This window comes from Canis lupus, chromosome 2, assembly GCF_011100685.1.
Source record: "Canis lupus familiaris isolate Mischka breed German Shepherd chromosome 2, alternate assembly UU_Cfam_GSD_1.0, whole genome shotgun sequence".
NCBI classification, from domain to species: Eukaryota; Metazoa; Chordata; class Mammalia; order Carnivora; family Canidae; genus Canis; species Canis lupus.
In genome coordinates this window covers 53,616,089-53,640,153 of record NC_049223.1, presented here as the reverse complement: position 1 = coordinate 53,640,153, position 24,065 = coordinate 53,616,089, and the positions used below count along the sequence as shown (strand labels likewise).

General features: G+C 43.0%; 2 protein-coding genes across 6 annotated transcripts in view; both read left to right on the top strand.

The window, feature by feature from the left end:
- The first annotated feature begins 61 nt into the window (after window positions 1-61).
- Window positions 62-16,379, top strand: AK6 (adenylate kinase 6). The gene is given in 5 exon segments (NM_001286232.1): window positions 62-94; window positions 1,013-1,105; window positions 11,728-11,786; window positions 12,099-12,244; window positions 15,900-16,379. Coding segments are annotated over 5 exon segments (519 nt in total). The 5' UTR covers window positions 62-66; the 3' UTR covers window positions 16,093-16,379.
- A 6,584-nt stretch (window positions 16,380-22,963) lies between these two features.
- The window catches only part of CCDC125 (coiled-coil domain containing 125), a 30,611-nt gene continuing 29,509 nt past the window's right edge, over window positions 22,964-24,065 (top strand). For 2 of the 5 annotated variants that reach the window (XM_038530780.1, XM_038530775.1), the window contains exon 1: window positions 23,609-23,704. The gene's annotated coding sequence lies outside the window, so the exon portion shown is untranslated. Of the gene's footprint in view, window positions 23,176-23,608; window positions 23,705-24,065 lie in introns of those variants that run through there. The other 3 variants (XM_038530778.1, XM_038530779.1, XM_038530777.1) reach the window with 3 other exon arrangements.

The following is a 24,065-nucleotide window of genomic DNA, read 5'->3' as shown; positions in this document are numbered from 1 at the left end:
CCGGCCCCTCCCGCTGTGCGTGCCGTGCGTCAGCCGCGGGCGGCCGGAGCCAGCGCGCCGAGGACCATGTTGCTCCCGAACATCCTGCTCACCGGTCAGGCGCGCGGGGGGCTGGCGGGGGGCGGGCAGGCGAGGCAGGCGGCGGGCGCCGCGTGCCGTGGGGCGGCGGGGCAGGCGGGGGGGCAGGCGGGGGGCGCCCCGGGGGTGCCGATCGGTGCTGGGTCCCGGGGTGCTGGGCGGTCCTCCGGCCGCTGCGGGGCGGGGGTGGGGGCGGGGGTTCCGCGGCTCCAGGCCGCTCGGGGGCGCGGACCGGCCCGGGTCCCCTTTCTGGACACCCCCGGATCTTACCTACTCTGGTTTTTGTTTGTAAATTTTTTTTTTTTTTTGCCGAGATGACGTAAGGCCCGGGCCGACCCTTGGCCGGTCTCTTAGTTCTCGGCGCCTTCCCTTAGGCCTTCCCGGGCCGTTTTGCATTTCCCTTTGTATCCGACGGTCGCTTTTGGGTCAGAGGATTCGGATATTTATGAACGTAGGGCGATTATCTTCAGCGTGTTCGTGTGTTGAGCTGGCATCGGAAGCTTTCCGACTGTGAAGTTCCCGGGGCGATAGCTGTCTTCCATACTGGTTACGTTTTTTTCTATGAATAAGTTCTTAACTAAAAAAAAAAAAAAAGGTAAAGCAAATAAACGATATTAGTTTGAGATAGCTGGGATTCTGGGAGAATCTGTTTCGGGGCGGGCGGGTCTGCAAGTCGGTATCCGAGTCACCCAGGCCCCCCTCGTGCTAAACCATTTGACACTCGGTGAGATCCTGTTAGGCGGCAGGTTTTTGAGCCGTTTGATAAGACCGCAGAGTGTATTAGTTCACAGAGGATTAATTGGGACATTTTTCATTTCAGTGTTTTTTTTTTCTTTTTTTTTTTCTTAAGACCTTAAAAAGGGGAGATGGGTCGGTAAAGTCTAAGGAGCATGTTTCACGACCAGTAAGTAGTGTCCTGTGGCTTGTCTTACAGGTACCCCGGGGGTTGGAAAAACCACACTAGGCAAAGAACTTGCATCGAGATCAGGATTGAAATACATTAATGTGGGTGATTTAGCTCAAGAAGGTAAGGGATACTTTGGTGTTGGTTTTTTTCAAACAAGAGTCAATGGTAGAGTGTTTGGTGCTGTCCTTGTGAGGGGACACAAGAAGCCGAGACAGGGCAGATCGGGTGGCCCAGCAGTTTGCTTGCCTGTGGCCCAGGGCATGATCCTGGAGTCCCGGGATCGAGTCCCACGTCGGGCTCCCTGCATGGAGCCTGGTTCTCCCTCTGCCTATGTCTTTGCCTCTCTCTGTGTCTCTCATGAATAAATAAATAAAATCTTAAAAAAAAAAAAAGAAAGAAAAGAAAAGCTGAGATAGAGTGCCGTTAAGGAATCCATACTCCGTTGGGATCCCTGGAAAGAGAAAATAATAAAGTGTGTGGTACTCTGTCCCAGTGATGTTGAACTTGATCCCTCATCCTGCCCCACCCTATTGGCCAGGAGTTTTTCTGAATGGTAGTAATTGGGAAGGCTTCCTTAAAAGAGACGGACGGGACTTGGGGAGAATGTTTTTGAGGTGGGCAGACACATAAAGGTTTGCATGGTACAAAGCCTACCTGTGGAGACAATGAGTAGAGATATCACTGGAAGGACAGGTTACTTGGAGCTCAGTACGACATGACATTTCTGCAGTTTCTTTTCAGATTAGATAGTTGCATGCCCACCACAACTGCACATTATTCTACAGTGATAAATGTTTTTATTTATTTTACCCAGTTTTCCACTGCTCTTTTGTCACCTCCTTATTTGTGTCTTTAGTTTTTTTTTTTTTATTCTGTGATTTGTACAGAATAGAAATTCAATAAATTTAAGTAAAGGTAACTTCAATGTGTGCCTCATTAAAAAGATTTGACATTAAGAAATTTTAAATATATTTTCAAAAATTTAACAGTATTTAAAATTTTTAAAGTTCCTGACAGTTGCTACTACAGTAACTATTTCAGGTTTGATCTAATGTACGTATTTTTTTCAAATGATCTAAAGTCTGATCAACAGATATCATGGAGTCTGGCAAGATGGCTTCTCCCAAGAGCATGCCGAAAGATGCACAGATGATGGCACAAATCCTGAAGGATATGGGGATTACAGAATATGAACCAAGAGTTATAAATCAGATGTTGGAGTTTGCGTTCCGATATGTGACCACAATCCTAGATGATGCAAAAATTTATTCAAGCCATGCTAAGAAGGCTACTGTTGATGCAGACGATGTGCGGCTTGCCATTCAGTGTCGTGCTGATCAGTCTTTTACCTCTCCTCCCCCAAGAGATTTTTTATTGGATATTGCAAGGCAAAGAAATCAAACTCCTTTGCCGTTAATCAAGCCATATTCAGGCCCCAGGCTGCCACCTGATAGATATTGCTTGACGGCTCCAAACTATAGACTTAAGTCTTTACAAAAAAAGGCATCAACTTCTGCGGGAAGAATAACAGTTCCACGGTTAAGTGTTGGTTCTGTTACTAGCCGACCAAGTACTCCCACTCTTGGTACACCAACCCCACAAACCATGTCAGTGTCAACTAAAGTAGGGACTCCCATGTCCCTCACAGGGCAGAGGTTTACAGTACAGATGCCCACATCACAGTCCCCAACTGTAAAAGCATCAATTCCTGCCACATCCGCAGTTCAGAATGTTCTGATTAATCCATCATTAATTGGGTCCAAAAACATTCTTATCACTACAAACATGGTGTCATCACAAAATACTTCCAATGAATCATCAAATGCATTGAAAAGAAAACGAGAAGATGATGATGATGACGATGATGATGACGATGATGACTATGATAATTTGTAATCTAGCCTTGATGCTGTAACCTGTAAACTTGGTCTTAAATCCATTGTACTGAGATTAAACGTGCATGCTGGGTATTTTGAAGTTGTGTTGTAGAAAACTTAAATGGTATTTAATGAGTAAATATAGTTATCCTTTCCTATTGAGATGTTGGGTTTTCTTTAATAGGATTAGTAATGGTTATTCATTAGCCTTTAAGTGTGAAAAATAAAATTGTTGTTCATCAGTTTGGTCGTTGGTACTTTGGCAGTTATGTTTTTAGAAGCAGTTCTCTTACGTGTCACCAGCAGGAATAGCAGTGACGACAACTTAAGTTGTGGTCTATTCATAAACACTAGAGCGGTACTTCTAGTACCTTCAGATATTTAGATCACAGTATCATCCCTGGTGTATAAATCACTCTTAGGGCCTCATTGAGATTGCTGAAGTTTAACCGTGTCTTTTTTGGAGAGTCCACTTCATTTGTTTGGATTTCTCTTCAGTTACTCAGTTTCTTCCTAGGTCCTATTTATCTCTGGTTATATTTAAGGACTCTTCGTGCCTCCCAGTATGTCCCCATTTTAAAACTTAAAAATTTTTTTCCCATTATCCCATTTTGCAGGTTATTTTTGTACATCTTGGCTTTTTCATGTATTTGATAGTATCATGCTCGTATTTTTAGTCCAGGTCTGGTATTTAAGTATAGTTAAAATTTAGGGGTTTTTTTTGCTGTTTTACATGGCTAGTCAGTCTCCGTTTTATACCTGTATAAAATCTGGTTTTCTTCCTTTGTCTGTTGAACTCCGTCTTTCACAAGTGATTTCAGAGTCACAGAGTTGTCAATTTCAGCTTCCCTGTTTATCTTACCCCCTGAATTTACCATTTCTAAACTTAATGAAGTTGGTATAATCTATCATGAGTAGTACTGAGAGGAACAGTAACCCTAGACGTTTGGTTCCTTTCATACATGTACTCAACACTGTTTTAGCCAGTGTGTACACCTTAGGGTGTATAGTCCCAGGTGTCCTCTGTATTTTTAAAGCATTTATTTTTTTTAAAGATTTTATTTATCCATGTGAGAGCAAGCCTGGGTACTAGTGGGAGGAGGGGCAGAGGGAGAGGGAGAAGCAGGGAGCCCGATGAAAGGGGGATCGTGACCCAGCTGAAGGCAGATGCTTAACCAACTGAGCCACGGAGGCACCCAACATTCTCTAGATTTTATTGAAATTATTTAATGAGTTAGAATCTAAGCCTTAAAGGAAAAGTTGGGGTTCCCCCCTTAACAATACCATATGAAAGATTTCTGCCTGACTTAATATGTGTTAGATGTGGTTCTTTATAAGGTTTTTCATAATGTACCAGGCTGGTTTTGTTCACGGATGCCACTTGAATATATCTGAAAATTTAACCATAGAACATTCCAAAATAAAATCTTAATTAGAAAATACACTGAGAAAAAAAAAGAAAATACACTGAGACACCTGTCCTCGTTTTTCTCAAATAGTGATATATTTTGGGATGCCTGGGTGGCTCAGTGGTTGAACATCCGCCTTCGGCCCAGGGTATGATCCTGGGGTTCTGGGATTGAGTCCCACATCAGGCTCCACATAGGCTCCCTGTATGGAGCCTGCTTCTCCCTCTGCCTATGTCTCTGCCTCTCTCCTTGTATCTCTCATGAATAAATAAATAAAATCTTAAAAAAAAATAGTGATATATTTTAAGGGAAACCATGTAATCATCTATAAGGCAGTGGCTCTCAGGTGTGATTTTGCCCTTCAGGGGATATTTGGCAATTTCTGGAGGCTTGATAGTCAGACTGGGGTGGAGGCCAGGGATTCTTTTGAACATCCTACAATTCATAGAATATCCTCCACTCCCATAAAAGAATTACCAAGCTCAAAATGTCAGTAGTAGTGAGATTGGGACACCCTGGTATAAAGAAACAAGACCAGGGCAGCCGCCTGCAGCCCAGGGCGTGATCCTGGAGACCCGGGCTCAAGTCCCACATCAGGCTCCCTGCATGGTGCCTGCTTCTCCCTCTGCCTGTGTCTCTGCCTCTCTCTCTCTCCCTAGCTATGTCTCTATGAATAAATAAATAAAATCTTTAAAAGAAAAAAAAAAAAAAAACCAAAAACAAAAACCACCCTCGTTTTAAATCTATCCAAATGGAGTTTATTGCCAGTCTAGTAATCCTGTTGAATTGCTGTATTATTTGTAAGAGACCATTCTTAGGCCATTTGGAACCAAGGCAGGAAAAATTAGGTGGGGAATTTAGTTCAATAATATTGGGAATCCTGATATGGTGTGGCTAAGAATGCTTTTTTTACCTTTGTTATTCCAGTCTCAGATTCTTCCTCACTTGATAGCCTTTCCCATATGTAATCACTTAGCAACAACACCCTTAATTTTCCTTACACATGTTTATCAGTTTTCAGCCCCTGTGGGTAAACCCCAGGAGTCCCACAGGTCTAGACAAAGTATCACATTAACTTTGGATCCATTGGAAACTGGTTGTAAACCATAGCTGAGCCCTCAACACTTAAATTTGTGATCTTTTTCTACCCCAGAAGTTGGCAAGCTGCTGCTGTTTTTTATAGGAACCACGTGAGCTGAAGACTAGCCCACAAAGCCTGAAGTATTTACTGTCTGGCGTTTTAACAGAAAAAGTTTGCCAGCCCCACTCTAACCTCGTCTTTATCTAATTTTTTACCTTCCTTGGAAGGCTTTGAAACTACCCTTTCCAGTGCTGTTGTCTCCCAGTCTGCATGTGATCCTCTCCCTCCCACCCTGTACCTCCTTCTCCTGACTTCACGCCAGCTGTGTTGTGATTTTGCCGTTCCCTTTAGTAATCTCTTTCACTCTAGACTAGTCACTCCCTTTTAAAAGAGGCTAGTTTCTAGACACCCACTAAAGGCAACTACCTTGGTAGTTGCCAGACTAATAGGCTGAAAAAGAAGCATATACTTACCTGCCCACTTTTGATTCCTGTTCCCCACACATAGAAACGCATTCTAACGCTACACAGATGCACTTGCCCTGAAAATCTTGATGGTTTGCCTGAAAAATTGCTATGGTACCCCATTCCATCTTCAAGCCCATTTCTGCTGAGTCTTACACTCTTCAGTAACTATTCCTTCCCTCCTCATTATATCCTTTTTAAAAAAGGAGAAGGAATAAACAAGACTTGAACTTTTTTCTGATAAAGTTCATCCTCTATAATGACATAGGTGATGAACTGGTCATAGTTTACCTTCAGCTTTCCCTGCAGCCAGTCCCTGAGGTCCCTTTCAGTCTATGCACAGCGCACTTACTGTTCCTCAGCCAAGGGAACTGATCTCCATGTCGTTATATGTACTATTCCCTTTACCTATAGATGCTTTTCCTTATTTAGTATATATACAACTCTAAAAGGCCCCAACTTGCCCCAACTAGGGCGCCTGGGTGACTCAGGTCATGATCTCCAGGTCCTGGAATCAGTCTCGCATTGGACTCCCTGCTCAGCTGGGAGTCTGCTTCTCCCTCTGCCCCTCCTCCCCTTGCTCCTCTCCACTTTCTCTCTCCCTCTCAAATATATAAATAAATAAAGTCTTTTAAGAAATTTAAAAAATACATAAAAGGCCCAACTCAAATGTCTCATCTTTAGTGCTCACTTTTCTAAGTAGAATTCATTGTGCTTTTCTCTAAACAATAAAAGGTCAGATAGCAAAGCACTGAGAACTTCTAAATCCACTAACTTCTTGTGGTAATTGCATTATAGATAAAAACTTGGATTGAGGTAAATGTGGTAAATATGTTTCCAAAGTAAGAAATCTGAGGGCACCTGGCTAGCTCAGTGAACAGAGCATACTCACATCTCAGGATTGTGAGTTCAGGTCCCATGGTAGGCATGGGGGGAGCTCCTGGATGGCTCATTCGGTTAAGAGTCTGCCTTCGGCTCAGGTCATAACCCTGGCGTCCTGAGATGGAGCCCCGCATCAGGCTCCCTGCTCAGCAGGGAGTCTGCTTCTCCCTCTCCCTTGGCCCCTGTCCCATCCCTGCTCCTGCTCTCAGCTCGCTCACTCTCTCAAATAGAATCTTTAAAAAATATTGTATAATGTAAGAAATCTGAAACTGTTTTAAGTAGTGGCAACAGCATCAAAATAGCTAGCATCCCAATATCATTAACAGCTTTTATGTGAGTTTATAAATTCTTGGATTGCAGTTAAAGAAAATGTAATGATTTTTATAGCTTGACTAACAACAGCAGGAAAGATCTTCGAGTTAAGAACTTACCTTTTTTTTTAAGATTTTATTTATTTATTCATGAGACAGACAGAGAGAGAGAGAGAGAGAGAGGGGGCAGAGACACAGGCAGAGGGAGAAGCAGGCTCCACACAGGGACGCAGGGAGTCTGATGTGAGACTTGATCCCAGTTCTCCAGGATCACACCCTGGGCTGAAGGCAGCGCTAAACCACTGAGCCAGCCAGGCTGCCCAGAACTTACCATTTAACTCTGGTCCCACAATCAATTTTTCTTCTACAACTAAGGTCTCTTTAAATATAAAACTTTGTTTAGAAAATAGATTTAATTTTCTAAGCTTTTGGTCATTTAATCAATTCAAGCCTTTTCATCTTTTTAAAATTAGGACTCTATACATATACAACTCTACATTTCACTTTCAACTGAAACTTTCTAAAGTAACATACGTTTTTCCCTTTTTTGGGGAAATTTGAAATGAAGTTGACAATCCAGTTCTCCACTCATTGTGGTACAGATGGTAATAATCAGTCACCTAAAATTCTGCAGTAGCCACGATCTGGTATTCCTGCTTCCTGACTGGCCTTCTTTCAACTCATTTTCTGCAGAGAAACCAAAACTATTTTTTTTTTTTTTTTTTTTCAGTTTTTATTTTTATTTTATTTTTTTTAATTTTTTTTTTTTTTTATTTACAAAACTATTTTTAAATATTTGTAATTGATAATGTCATTTCATGCTTAATCTGCTTTAATGATTTTATTTTGCCTTAGAATAAAGTCTAACTCTGCAACCTTAAAGGCCCTTTTTGATCTGGCTTCAATTAACCTGACCCTTTATCACCTATTTTCTAACTAGTCTAAAAGACTTTTCCCCACCCTCTCTGGCTTTGCATATCTTTTTTCTCTGTTGGAAATAGTCTTCTCTACCTTTTTTCCCCCGGTAACTGCTCTGGTCTCCCCTTAAAAGTCACTTCCTCCAGGAAGCCTCCTCTAATATTCCATATTTATGTTCCCACATAATAGGTGTCCATGCTTTTGCTTTTATAACATGATGAATCATAACATTAAAATGTTATCCTAGTATAATTTCCAGGTTACTGATCTAATCTCTCCTTTTTCATTTTATTGTAAACTCTTTGAGGGAAAGACTGTTTGCCTCCTTGGTCATAATGAGCAGTAGTAAATCCTTACTACGTCTACAGACACTTGTACATGGTATTTGATAAGTGTTTTTTAAATGAATGTTTGAAAGCTTGGATTACATTATTCAACTACATTAACATGATTTAAGAAATACTGCATTTCAGCATTGCAGTATAAAAACTTTAATTCTAAGTTAATATTGCAGTAGCTGTCTTATTCTCGACAGCATAGATTTTTAATGATTTCACTAGTCTTGAGAGTCAAGGGTTTAAAATATGAAGGAACAAAGGGATTCCAACGTAGTACAGAATCAGCAGTAGGTATTGGGTTTTGTGGCATTGTAAAAACAATACACAGAAAAAGTACTTCAAATCCTAATTCATTTCCTTTTGTTTTTCTTCTAATCCTTGGTCCTATGGCATACAACTTTGAATTCTGCTTTTTGTTTTACCTTTTGTGTCATAAGCACTTCTCATGTGCAATCTAGTCTATGCTACATAATACTAATATTTATTTCCTTAACTTTAATTACATAATATTTCATCCAATTAGAAAACTGAGATTTAAGTATTTCCCTATTGATTGCTTTTTATCACTTCATCACTTAAAATTTTTTCAGGTGAGAAGTTAAATGGTAGAGAAACTCTGAATGAGTACAATGTTTTTCTTTTTATAATTATCTTAAAAATACATTTTCAGTGTACTGTGTAATTAATGCAACCGGCATAAAAAGGCTCATTTTAATTTGCTTCTCTTTAATAGCTGGGGAAGTCCAACATTTTTCATGGTATGTTTACTAGATATCTTTTCCATCCTGTGTGAACTCTTATTTTTTAAGTTACATATTTTTATCTGGGTTTTGAAGGTCAATATATAATCTACGTTTCATTATCTTGTCCTACTACAAAAATTTCTGTTATTTTTCTTGGTATATTGTTTTTCATTGAACAGAGATTTAACATTTTATGTATTTTATTCAGTCATTCACAGACTCAAATGAATCATTCCTTTAAAGATTAAATTTTCGGGGATCCCTGGGTGGCGCAGCGGTTTGGCGCCTGCCTTTTGCCCAGGGCGCGATCCTGGAGACCCGGGATTGAATCCCACGTCGGGCTCCCGGTGCATGGAGCCTGCTTCTCTCTCTCCCGGTGCATGGAGCCTGCTTCTCTCTCTGCCTCTCTCTCTCTCTCTCTCTCTCTGTGTGACTATCATAAATAAATAAAAATTTAAAGAAAAAGAAAAGAAACTAAAAAAAAATGAAGATTCAATTTTCCACTAACTTTTCTTTGGAATTAAAAAAATTAGCTCTTTGATCTACCTACTTTATAGGTACAGTTTTCTAAACTGTTAGCCAGTTTTCCCAATATGAAGACAGTTCAGTTTTAGCTAGAGTTTCTGGTAGTAGAGCAATAATCTAGGAAGCAAAGGCCAGACTAAGGTGCCTGGAGGTGGCTTGTGTGCCCAGAATCAGTCCATAGACCCTCCAGGCAGGACAAAGAGTTGCAGCTGCTCTGTGCCTCCCACCAGTCCTCAGGACTACCCATGAGTCACTTTAGAATTCATACTCATTTTATTTTTATTTTTATTTTTTTCCCTTTTTTTTCATACTCATTTTAACCTAATTTCAACCTTCACCAAAATATTTTTAAGATTTTATTCATTTATTTATTTTAGAGATAGAAAATGTGTGCATGTGCATAAAGGCGGGTGGGACCAGGAGAGACAGAGAATCTTGAGCTGACTCTGCTGAGCAACCCTGAGATCATGACCCGAACCAAAATCAAGAGTCAGATGCTGAACCAGCTGAGCCACCTAGGCACCCCTAACTTTCGCCAAAATATCAAAGGGAAAGATGTGGGAAGACCACAGCATGCTCTTAAAGATGGCTAAAAGGATGGTCTAAGCCTGCCTTACTGCATGTATCTTAGAGATTCAGGTTAGAGTTGGATTATGTCTCACCCTTTTTTTTTTTTTTTTGTAAGATTTATTTATTTGAGAGAGCACAAGCAGGGGTGGAAGGGAGGAGCAAAGGAAGAGAGCAAGCAGATTCCCTGCTGAACAGGGAGCCCGGGGAGCTGGATGTGGGGCTTGACCCAGGGCTGGACCCTGAGATCAGGACCTGAGCAAAAGGTAGACGCTCAAACAACTGAGCCACCTAGGTGCCCCTGTGTCCCACCTTCTAAAATAAGACTTTTTTTTGTCTTTTTTTTAAGATTTTATTTATTTATTCATGAGAGACCCAGAGAGAGGCAGAAACACAGGCAGAGGGAGAAGCAGGCTCCATGCAGGGAGCCCGACGCAGGACTCGATCCTGGGTCTCCAGGATCAGGCCCTGGGCTAAAGGTGGCACTAAGCCACTGAGCCACCTGGGCTGCCCGCAAGACTTCCTTTGAAAGCCAGTTTCGATTAGTTGGAAAATTCTTTTTTAAAATTTTATTTATTTATTCACGAGAGACACAGAGAGGCAGAGATGACACATGCAGAGGGAGAAGCAGGCTCCCTGTAGGGACCCCGATACGGGACTCGATCCCAGGACCCAAAATCACTCCCTGAGCCAAAGGCAGATGCTAAACCACTGAGCCACCCAGGTATCCCTGTTGGAAAATTCTAATGTGAGATTTAAATCTGCCTTCTTTATAACTGCCCATTATTCTTGTTTTGCCTCCTGAAGTAAGATGTTTATTTAACCTGTGGGTTTTGGGGATACTGGAAATCTAGAAGTAACAATACTGTTCAGGAACACCTAGATTTTGACTCTCCTTACCCAGACCTTATGAAGATGTGACTTCTGTGACAGAAGGTTCATTTTTAGAATCTAGAATCTGTTGTTGCTTTTACTCAGTTCCATCTCCTTAGCCTTACAAATTTGATACTATAAATTTGATATTTTGATAGCTAAAATTGGTAAAAGATAGATTGCTATTCAATTTCCTTCTAGATAAAATTCAAATTTATCAGAATCGCACTTTTTAAAAATTTTATTTATTTATTCATAGAGACAGAGAGAGAGAGGGGCAGAGGAACAGGCAGAGGGAGAAGCAGGCTCCATGCAGGGAGCCTCATGTGGGACTGGATCCAGGGTCCCCAGGATCACACCCCAGGCTGTAGGCGGCGGTAAACCGCTGCGCCACCAGGGCTCTTTATATGTGGTCTCCAGGTGATAGCTCTCATGTTAGCGCCCTCCTCAGTCTCTAAAAGGGTATTTGGGGCAGTCTGGGTGGCTCAGTGGTTTAGCGCTGCCTTCAGCCCAGGGCCTGATCCTGGAGACCTGGGATCGAGTCCCACGTTGGGCTCCCTGCATGGAGCCTGTTTCTCCCTCCACCTGTGTCTCTGCCTCTCTCTTTCTGTGTCTCTCATGAACAAATAAAATCTTAAAAAAAAATAAAAGAGTAATTGATGTATTTCTTTCCCTAGAGTTTAAAATTGATTGAAGACTTCTGAAAGTTACTTAGTAAATAATACTTTAGTAAGCCAATGTAAATCTCTTTTAGGGCAATTATATGATGGCTATGATGAAGAGTATGATTGCCCCATTTTAGATGAAGACAGAGTAAGTACAATTTTAAAAAAATAAGGTACACTTCTCTTGTTTGTTTCTAAAGGGGAGAGAGTGAGCACGAGTTGGGGTCGGGGGGACAGGAGCAGAAGGAGAGGGAGAGAGAGAATCTTAAGCAGACTCCATGTTCAGCACAGAGCCAAACCTAGGGCTTGATCTCACAACCCTGAGATCATTACTTGAGCCAAAATCAAAAGTTGGATGCTTAACCAACTGAGCCACCCAGGTGCCCCTATAAAGTATACTTAAAATTTAATAGGAAGGTTGACATTTTTTTTAAGCATTCTTTTTTCCCCTTTCTTACAGGTAGTTGATGAATTAGAAAACCAAATGAGTGAAGGTGGAGTTATTGTTGATTACCATGGTTGTGATTTCTTCCCTGAACGCTGGTTCCATATAGTTTTTGTGCTGCAAGCAGATAACAGTGTACTGTACAAAAGACTAGAAACAAGGTAAGAAAGGAAAAACACTGAATTTGTAAAGTATGATATAAACCTTTATTCAGATTCCTGAAATTGGCTAGTACCACCATGATCAAGGATTCTGTTTGAAAGTTTGGCTCTCTGTGTCTCGTTATATAACCAAGTCTGTATGGTACCAAGGTTTTGAATTCTTGAGAAAAAGATGTGTGTGTAAAACACAGGCAAGGGGCAGCCTGGGTGGCTCGGCGGTTTGGCACCACCTTTAGCCCAGGGCGTGACCCCAGGGTCCCGGGATCAAGTCCCACATCGGGCTCCCTGCATGGAGCCTGCTTCTCCCTCTGCCTGTGTCTCTGCCTCTCTCTCTGTGTCTCTCATGAGTAAATAAACAAAATATTTAAAACACACACACACACACACAGGCAGTAGTTTATAACTGGGTACATGAATAGTGCAGTTGACAGTTTGATTCAGTAAAATATACTATAGAGCAACCCTATATTTTTTTAAGATTTTATTTATTCATGAGAGACACAGAGAGAGAGAGGCAGAGACACAGGCAGAGGGAGAAGCAAGCTCCCTGTGGGGGATCCCAGAACCCTGGGGTTACATCCTGAGCCGAAGGCAGACATTCAACCACTGAGCCACCCAGGCGTCCCTACAGCAACCCTGTTTAATCGCGCTCTTTCCTCAGTGTAAAACCTTGCTGGGAAAACAGCGAAGCCAATAACATACTCTGACTCCTGAGTGAACGTTAACCTCTCATATCATCCCCACAACGTGAATAGGGGAGCTTATGAAAAACAGACATGACATGTCAACATTCCACAACCTTTAAAATATATTTGAGTTGGTCCCTCCACGAGAGCATCAGACTTAATCCAGAATAACCAAAAAAGAGATATTTTTATGGGAAACATTTTTCCACTGTGTTTTGATTCAAGCTGGGTAAGATGGAGATTCTAGAGGGACTTATAAGGCAGTCTCAGAAGGAAAGCTCTAAAAGTTTGCCTCTAAGTCCAGGTGTAGAATTTGTAGGTCTCACTGGTGGTAATCAGCTTGGACTAGCCATCACTGCATGGGATATTTGCAAAATCCTTGCAGCAAGGAGTGTGGCAGCAAATATACAGGGAACGTTGGAGCTATACCTAAAACTTTAATCTTTCAGCAGTGAAAAGCCATTAAAAGTATTTTATTTATTTTATTTTAATATTTTATTTTATTTTATATTTTATTTTATTTTTTATTTATTTTATTTTTTTTCCATTAAAAGTATTTTAAATGAGAACTAACAGAGACCGTAATGGTACACATTCCTTTTCTCAAGGCAATTCAAAGTTTTTATTAGCAATTATTATTTTGGAGGGCACCTGGGTGCTTCAGTCAGTTAAGCATCTGACTTTGGCTCAGGCTGTGATCTTGAGGTCCTGGGATCAAGTCCCACATGCAGCTCCCTGCTCAGTGGGGAGTCTGCTTCTTCTTCTCCCTCTGTCCATCCCCCCCTCATTCTCTCTCTCTCTCCCTCAAATAAGTAAATACAATCTTTTAGAAAAATTACTGTTTTGAGGCACCTGGCTCAGTTGGTAGAGCATGCAACTCGATCTTGGGGTTGTAAGTTTGACCCCCACTTTGAATGTAGAGATTACTTAAAAATAAAATATTAAAATTATTGTTTTATGTAAATAGCCAAGACTGACTAGGGTCTGAAAAAACTATGAGTGCGCTAGGGTTTTTTTGGGGTTTTTTTGTTTGTTTGTTTTTGCTAGGGTTTGTTGTTTTTAGCCACTGAAAAAGTTACAAATAATCACCTTTAAAAAAACAGCTTTATTTAGATAAGTTCACATACATACAATTCCATTTGAAGTATACGAATCAATGGTTTTAAGTATATTCACAGAATTATGCATCCATCATTACAACCAATGTTAGAAAAAGCTCACTGTCCCCCTCCTCCCAAAAAACCCATACCCATTAGCAAAATCCCTCATATATCCCCATTCCCTCAGTCCTAGGCAACTGCTAATTTACCTATTTCTGTGGATTTCCCTGTTCTGGACATTTGATATAAATGAAATCTTCCAATATGTGGTCTTTCGTGGCTTCTTTTATTTAGCATGTTTCAGGGTTCAGCACATATCAGTATCTCATTGGTTTTTTTTTTTTTTTTGCCAAATAATATTCCGTTGTATGGATATGCCATATTTTATTTATCCATTTATCAGATTATAGATGTCTGAATTTCCTTTTTTGGCTGTTATAAATAATACTGCTATGAACATCCATGCCTCTGGTTTTGTATGGGCATAATATGTTCATTTTTCTTGGATATGGAATTTAAGAATAGGACTGCTGGGTGTTACTGTAACTCCATGTTTAACCTTTGGAGGAACTGTTAGACTGTGTTTCCAAGTGGCTGTACCAATTCACCTTCCCAAGAGCAATGTATGAAGACTCTTATTTCCACATCTTTGTGAACACTCACTGTTTTGTCTTTTTGATAGTAGCCATCCCAGTGGATATGAAGTAGTATCTCATTGTGGTTTTTATTTGCTTTTCCTTGTTCACTAATGATGTTGAGCATTTTTTCATATGCGTATTATCCATTTTTATATGTGTTCTTGGGAGAAAGAGCCCTTCAGATCCTTTGCCCAATTTTTAATTGGGTTATTCTTCCTTTTTAATTAAGTTATAAGTTTTTTGTATTTCAGATGCAAATCTCTTATCAGATACATGATGTGCAAAAGTTTTCTCTCATTGTGGTTATGTTTTCATAAAGTTAATCACCTTTTAAGTAATTCATTTTAATCTTGTCAAAAGTTGAATTTGAATATTTTTTTATCTTTTTCATTAGCTAATTAGTTGCTTAATATATCTGCGTAAAGATCATGTGTTAATTTTTTAATATCTTTGGAATTGGGAAAGCGTAGATACATGTATCTGTATGACCAAGTACCCAATTAATATATAGCATTCCTATCATAAATATGCCTTTTTTTTTTTTAGAGATTTTATTTTTAAGTAATCTCTCCACCCAATGTGGGGCTCAGATTTACAGCCCGAAGATCAAGAGTCACATGTTCTATCAACTGACCCAGCCAGTCGCCTCCCATGATTCTTTTTTTTTTTTTTTTTTAAGATTTTACGTATTTATTCATGAGAGACAGAGAGAGGCAGAGACACAGGCAGAGGGAGAAGCGGGCTCCCTGCAGGGATACCGATGTGGGACTCGATCCCGGAACTCCAGGATCACGCCCTGGGCCAAAGGCAGGCGCTTGACCACTGAGCCACCCAGGTGTCCCAAATATTTCATTTTTATATGCCATCTAGTTATTTTATCTATATTTTAACTCCTCTAATTCTTTTGAAATCTAGGACCACAGCTGTAGACATATTTATCTCATAGCTCAATATCTGACGAGGTGGGTAGGTATGTTTGCTAATCGAGTGGACGACAAATTGTGGGGGGCAAATTAAGATAACTGTAAACACTGGACCTTAGTTAACCCTCTTGCCAAAAAAGTCACTCATACAGCTGCCAGTCGTCTTCTCGAGGTAAATAGACTACAAGAAGTATTTTTGCATGATTTTTCATGTATTTAAATGTGTCCAGTTTCTAGTGTGTTCCTAAAATTCTAGTTAATGTCATTCAGTTTGCTTTTTGTTTTCTTACCTTCTCATTGCCTTCCAGGGGTTATAATGAGAAGAAACTAAAAGACAATATTCAGTGTGAAATTTTTCAAGTTCTTTATGAGGAAGCATTAGCATCCTACAAAGAAGAAATAGTACATCAGCTGCCCAGTAATAAACCAGAAGATCTAGAAGATAACATCAATCAGATACTGAAGTGGATTGAGCAGTGGGTGAAGGATCATAGCTCCTGACTTACAAGACCAGCTACTTTACAACCACGGTTGTCATATCCCTGCCATATTGAATGAATTGTTCAGTTATCAGTAAAACTTATTAAAATTGTGTTGCAGGACTACTAGATGGATAGTCTAGAGATTTATATTTAGGCTTTCTTTCTCCATGAGAAAGCAAAACATTCTCAAGTATAGTGTATACAGTATCATTAAGTATCTAGAGTAAAAACTGTCATCTTAAATGCTTCAACGGCTAAAGAATAAATAAACCTGACTAAATGGGTGGCTATCTCCTCAGCTGATTATAGAAGAAAATGAAGATGATCCCTTAAAAAAAACCTTAAGACTAATGATAAATCAGAGTTTTTCATCTTTCTTTCCTTAAAATAAGAAACAGGGGGATCCCTGGGTGGCTCAGCGGTTTAGCGCTTGCCTTCGGCCAAGGACATGATCCTGGAGCCCCGGGATCGAGTCCCACGTTGGGCTCCCTGCATGGAGCCTGCTTCTCCCTCTGCCTGTGTCTCTCATGAATAAATAAATAAAATCTTAAAAAAATAAAAAAAAAAAAATAAAAACACACAAGCAAGTGGTAATACTTATATTCTGTATAAAAATAAAAAGGGGGATCCCTGGGTGGCTCAGCGGTTTGGCGCCTGCCTTTGGCCCAGGGCGCAATCCTGGGGTCCCGGGATCAAGTCCCGTGTCGGGCTCCTGGCATGGAGCTGGCTTCTCCCTCCTCCTGTGTCTCTGCCTCTCTCTCAATCTCTGTGTCTATCATGAATAAATAAATAAATAAATAAATCTTTAAAACAAACAAACAAATAAATAAATAAATAAAAAGGTGGGGCACCTGAGTGGCTCAGGTTGTGATCCCAGGATTCTGGGATTGAGTCCTGCATCGGGCTCCCTGCTCCTCAGGGAGCCTGCTGCTTCCTCCTCTGCCTCTGCCTCTCCGTCTCATGAATAATAAATAAAATCTTCTAAAAAAATCGAAAGAAAAAATAATAAAAAAAATAAATAAAAATAAAAAAAATCGAAAGATACAAAAGGGTATCCTGGGAAGGTTCATTTCCCTTCCAGGCCACCCCTATTCTTCGGCCACCCAGATCCCCTCCCTTTCGGAGTAATGTTACTGGTTTTCCCATGTCAGAGATTTTATGCCTGCGAACTGTGTGTACATTAGTTTCTTTAAGCATGTGGTAGTACACTGTGTGCACTGTTATGTATTTTTTCTCATTTAATGTATTTTAGAGTATATCATCCCAGAACATACGGACCTCCCTTGTTCTTTTAAATTAAGATAGAATTCACCATCTAACAGTGCACAGTTGACTGGCTTCTATTCTGCTCATAAGACTGTACAGCCATGGGACGTCTAGTTGTCTCAGTGGTTGGGCGTCTGCCTTCAGCTCAGGGCGTGATCCCAGAGTCCCAGGATCGAGTTTTGCATTGGGCTCCCTGCAGGGAGCCTGCTTCTCCCTCTGCCTGTGTCTCTGCCTGTCTCTCTGTCCTCTCATGAATAAATAAATGTTTAACAAAAAAAAAAAGAAAGAAAAAGATTGTACAGCCATTACATATCAACTGTCACTACCTAACTCCATATGACAGTTTTATTACCACACCCAAAAGTAGTCCCGTCCTATTAGCAATTACTTCCCATTTTTCCCTTCTCCTAGCCCCTTGGAATCATGAATTTACTTTGTTTATATGGATTTGCATATCTGGGAATTTCATATAAAAGGAATCATACAATATGTGTCTGGCTTCTCTAACTTAGCATGATGTTTTCAAGGTCATCCATGTTGTAGGCTGGAACAGCACTTCATTCCTTTTTATGATCAAATTATATTCCACTTGGGACTCCTGGGTGGTTCAGCGGTTGAGCCTTTGGGTCAGGGCGTGATCCTGGGATCCGGGAATCAGGTCCTGCATTGGGCTCCCTGCGGAGGGCCTACTTTGCTCTCTGCCTCTCATGAATAAATAAGTCTTAAAAAAATAATATTCCACTGTATGTACCACATTTTGTTTACGCATTCCATCAGCTGCACAATTGGGTTGTATCCATTCTGGGTATTATGAATTATGTTACGAATATATGTGTACAGGTTCTTTTGTGTATGTAGGTTTTCAATTCTCTTGGGTATACAGTGGAATTGCTGCGTCATATTGCAACTGAGTTGAACGTTTTGAAGAAATACCAAACTGTTTCTGCAAAGTGGTTGCATTATTTAACTCCCACCATCTATGCAATAGGGATTTCATTTTTTTCACATCCTTGCCAACACTTGCTACTGTCTAGTAGCCATCCTATGGACAAAATAGTCATATTTCATTTCTGTCTTCAGTGGTCTTCATTTTGGTTCATTTGGGGGCGGGCTGGGAGGGTGAAGGGGCAGAAGCATAGAGAGAGAATCCTAAGTCAGTTCGACCCTGAGAACATGAACTGAGGCAAAATTAAAAGTCAGAGGTTTAAGTTACTTAACCACCATACACCTTGAGCCTGTTTTCATATACCTATTAGTCATTCCTACATCTTTGGATCCCTTTTCTTTTTTTTTTTTTTTTTATTTATTTAACCAATCTTTACACCCAATATGGGGGGCACACTGAACCCTGAGATTAAGAGTCCCATGATCTTCCAATTGAGCCAGCTAGGTGCCCCTGGATCCCTAATATCTTTAATATTTGCACAGAAGTCCACTTAGGATGGCTATAATCGGTTAAATCAGTTCCCTACTGATGATGGACATTAAGGTTGTTTCCAGCTTTTTACTATTACAATGTTGCCAAGAATGGTAAGAGAATAGCATGTATATATATTATCATATAACAAGCACTCCACATTTTTTTCATTTTTTAAAAGATTTTATTTATTTATTCATGAGAGATAGAGAGAGAGAGAGAGGCAGAGACACAGGCAGAGGGAGAAGCAGGCTGCATGCAGGGAGCCCGACCTGGGACTTGACCCCAGGGTCTCCAGTATCATGCCCTGGGCCAAAGGCGGCACTAAACTGCTGAGCCACCTGGGCTGTCCAACACTCACATTTCAAAAGTAAACTCTCAGGGAACCTGGGTAGTTCAGTCGGTTAAGCATCTGCCTTCTGCTCAGGTCATGATGCCAGGATCCTGGGATTGAGCCCCACATCCCACATCATTGCGGGGGGACGGGGGAGTCTGCTTCTTCCTCTGCCTCTCCCCCATGCTCTCTCTTTCAAATAAAATCTTTAAAAAAAGTGAACTCTCTCAGTACACATCTGAAGTATTATTATTTCCAGTACATGTGATGGAACCAGGTCACTTCAGTGACTTAGCCAAGATCACAGCTAGAAAGTATCAAGAGTCAGGACTCTACCTTAGCAGGGTCTACCCCATTTAGTTATGCTGCTTAATGTACATGGAACTCTGCATATGAGCAATTCTATCTGTCAAATCAATTTCTGGATAAAATTCATAGGAACGTAACATTTAGCAGATTCATTTTATTTTATTTTTATTTTATTTTATTTTTTTAATATTTTTTCTTTATTTATTTATGATAGTCACAGAGAGAGAGAGAGAGAGAGAGAGAGAGAGGCAGAGGGAGAAGCAGGCTCCATGCACCGGGAGCCCGACGTGGGATTTGATCCCGGCTCTCCAGGATCGCGCCCTGGGCCAAAGGCAGGCGCCAAACCGCTGCGCCACCCAGGGATCCCAGCAGATTCATTTTAATAACCATAGGTTGTCTTATATATGTGCAAGATTCCCCAAAAATGACTGAAGGGCAGTGCCTCCCAGGGTAAGTTCTTGACCTGCAGACCATTGTAACCTAGTATACAAGGAATATATACAAGCAAATGGACACTTTGAACAAATCGGGTAGATGGTGGCAAGTGCCTTATTGGAGATTCTAACAGCAGGAGAGGACAAAAGACAGAACTCTTCCTGACTATGAATATCAGAAAAGAACAAATGATGTAGGATGCAGGGCTTTGAAGAATGGGTATAGGGGTAGCCCCGGTGGCGCAGCAGTTTAGCATCACCTGCAGCCCAGGGTATGATCCTGGAGACCCCAGATCGAGTCCCACGTTGGGCTCCCTGCATGGAGCCTGCTTCTCCCTCTGTCTGTGTCTCTCATGAATAAATAAATAAAATCTTTAAATAAAAAAAAAAAAAAAAAGAATGAGTATGGAGGTAGAGAAGAAAGAGAACTCGGATTAGGATAATATTACAAAGGTGCTATCCAGGACTACCTGGAGTCATATCACAAAAAATGAGGATAATTACTTCATAGGACTCTTGTAAGGATTAAATGGTGTTTGGCACATACTTAGCACCATATATGTGTTTGTTACTATTTTTAGTGAAACTAATAGCTGTTTTGAAAAGACAGTATTCGTTACTGGGATTCAATGAATTATAAAATGATTGCTGATTATCTTTTTTTTTTTAAATTTATTTATTTATGATAGACACACAGAGAGAGAGAGAGGCAGAGACACAGGCAGAGGGAGAAGCAGGCTCCATGCCGGGAGCCCGATGCGGGACTCGATCCCGGGACTCCAGGACTGCGCCCTGGGCCAAAGGCAGGCGCCAAACCGCTGAGCCACCCAGGGATCCTGATTGCTGATTATCTTTTTTTTTTTTTTTTCGATTGCTGATTATCTTAACACTGAAATTGACTCATCATAAGTTTTCCTTCAACGGAAGGGAGATTATGATCTAATAGAGAGTCTAATGTGGACCTATACAACACCTTTTGGGAATTTTGTAAATATACTAATTTCAATCCTAGGTGAAACTTGACAATTCTTTAAACATCTTACAGTTATTTGAAGAAGGTCTGGTCTTAGAAATAACCTAATTTACTGCTTGGTTTTATTCAAACCTACTTAACTTTTTTATTAAAAAGACTAATATAGGGCAGCCCCGGTGGCACAACGGTTTGGTGCCAACTGTAGCCCGGGGTGTGATCCTGGAGACCCGGGATCCAGTCCCGCATCGGGCTCCCTGCATGGAGCCTGCTTCTCCCTCTGTCTGTGTCTCTGCCTCTCTCTCTGTCTCTGAATAAATAAATAAAATATTTAAAAATAAATAAAAAATAAAAAGACTAATTTAAAATAAACCTAAGGAGAGGGGCACCTGGGTGGCTCAGTCAGTTAAGTGACTGCCTCCAGCTCAGGTCATGATCTCAGGGTCCTGGGGTGGAGCCCCACATGTCCCTGGTAAGCAGCGTGATTCATAATAGCCATAAACTGGAAAAAAAAATCCAATGTCCATCAACTGATGAATGGCCAATAAAAGTGGTATATCCATAAAATGGAATATTATTTGGCCATAAAAAGAATGAAGTATTGCGACGCCTGGGTGGGTTAGCAGTTGAGTATCTGCCTGTGGCTCAGGTCGTGATCCCCCAGGCCCAGGATCGAGTCCCACATCGGGCTCCCTGAATGGAGCCTGCTTCTCCTTCTGCCTGTGTCTCTGCCTCTTTCTCGGTCTCTCAAGAATAAATTAAATCTTTAAAAAAAAAAGGAAGTATAGGTAAACCTTGAAAACATAATGCTAGGTGAAAGAAGCCAGTCACAAAACACTTTAAATTGTTTGACTCCACTTAAGGAATGTCCAAAACAGGGCTGCCCGGGCGGCTCAGGGCCACCTTTGGCCCAGGGCGGTCCTGGAAACCCGGAATCGAGTCCCACGTCGGGCTCCCTGCACGGAGCCTGCTTCTCCCTCTGCCTGTGTCTCTGCCTCTCTCTCTCGCTGTGTCTCTATTAATAAATAAATAAAATCTTTGGGAAAAAAAAAGGAAATGTCCAAAACAGGCAGCTATTTAGAGGCAGACAGGAGGGTAGTGGTTCTTCCAGGGCTTGGTCCAGTTGAAGGAGAGTGACGAGTGATTACTAATGGATAAGGGGTTTCTTTCTGGGGTGATGGAAATATTCTAAAATTGGTTGTGTTGATGCTTACACATCTCCGTGAACCACTAACAATCACAGAGTCCTTTTTTTTTTTTTTTAAAGATTTTTTATTCATAGAGACACAGAAAGAGAGAGGCAGAGACACAGGCAGAGGGAGAAACAGGCTCCATGCAGGGAGCCCGATGCGGGACTGGATCCCGGGACTCCAGGATCACGCCCCGGGCTGCAGGTGGCACTAAACCACTGCGCCACCAGGGCTGCGCACAATCACAGAGTCCTATACTTTGAATTGCATGCTACGTGGATAATAGCTAAATAAAGCTGTTAAATAACAGATATCAGGGGCACCTTTGGCTCAGGTCATGGTCCTGGGGTGGTTCTTCCTCGCTTGCTCTCTTGCCCTTCTCTGTCAAGTAAATAAATATCTTTAGGAAATAAAAAAATACATATTAGGTTCGAAGTACTCAAAGGGACAGATACAAGGTTTGTTTTTTTTTAAGATCTTATTTATTTGTCCATGAGAGAGGGGGAGAAAGAGAGGGGAAGAAACCCAGGCAGAGGGAGAAGCAGGCTCCATGCAGGGAGCCCGAAGCGGGACTCGATCCCGTCACACGGGATCACGGGTCACGCCCCAGGCCGAGGGCAGGCGCTCACCCACTGAGCCCCCCGGGCGTCCCCAGATACGAGTTCTTAAAGGCGTTCAGCACACATTTGTTATGCGACGGCTCAGCAGCATCGCGCAGAGTTTTGCAAACGAAGTCGGGTATTTTTTAAGTAAACGTTCCGTGCGGCTGCGTCCCAAGCTCCGCCCGCTGGAGGTCTGACAGAACACTGCCAGGGTCCGTCCGGGGGTGCGGTTCTGAGGCCCCTCAGCGGGAAGGCGCCTGCCGCGACCAGGCGACCGGTCTACGTGAGCGACGCCACTTCCGGCTTCGCAAGGGTCGCCCCCACGGCCCCCGCCCGCCCGCACGTGCGCTCCGCCAGTCGGAAGGGGCTGGGCGCGCGCTCGGGGCCCCGCGGGCTGCGTCCGGACGCGAGGCGGGATAAACGGAGTCCGCTCCTGGGGAGAAGGGGCTTGTTCGTTTATTCCAACGCCGAGTAAATTTCAAGTCCTGCCAAGGGTCGGACACCGCCACGTCCGTCAGTTTCTGCGTGAACGTTGGATATTCGTAAATAACCGTGGAAATCCTCTCCGCTGCGGCGGCCGGTGGGGCGCGAGGGCGCGCGTCCTGAGGGCCGTGGGCACCGCTCCCGGGGGCCGCTCCCGAGGGCCCATGCCCCGCCCCCCTCGCACCCCTCACGCCCCGCGGCGGGAAGCAAGCCCGCGCTCCCGGGCCACGGGCGCCGCTAAACTTCCGCTCGCCTGCGGCTTCCTCCTACGGGCCCCATAGACGCTTCTGGTTTAAACCGCCTCATTTTACCTTGTCGAGGCACACAGGCTCTCGCTCGCCCTCTAAGCCTCGTGCCCGTCCCTAACTCGGTCCCTCGTGGGGGGCGAACCCCGGGCTGGGCGGGCGGCGGCGTCCCAGGCGGCCCCACCCTTCCTTCCACTCCGGGCGGCGCGCGGTCACGTGGCTGGAGGGGGCGCGGCAAGCGGCTGAGGGGGGGGTGGGTTGCCCACGGTCACGTGACTTGAGGCGCGGGGGCGGTCGGTGCGGTTTCGTGGCCGGATGGGCGGGGCGAGCGGTCACGTGGCTGGAGGAGGGCGGGGCGCGGGGCGAGCGGCTGGGCGCCAGGTGAGCGGGGCGCGCCGGGGGCTGGGGGCGAGCGGGGGGCGCGGGGTACCCGGTCCCCGCGGCGGGCGCTCTGGGGGCGCGGGCCCGAGCGGAGTCCTGGCGCTCGGGCCGCCTTCCCCAGGTGAGGGGCCATGAGTTCCTCTCACGTTGGAAGCCAGGAGTGGGGGGGAGCGGTGCTGTTCCCGCCGTGCCGCCGCCTCCTGTTGGTGCGGAGCCTTCGGGCCCCGGCGCGGGAAGCGCCTTGCCGCGCCCCGAGGGCCGCAGGGCAGCCCGGCTAACGCCCGTGGCGGCCGTGCCCGTGGCTTGGGTCAGCGGGCCCTCCGGTCAGCGCGGGCGCGCCGGCGCCGTCTCTGCAGCTCCA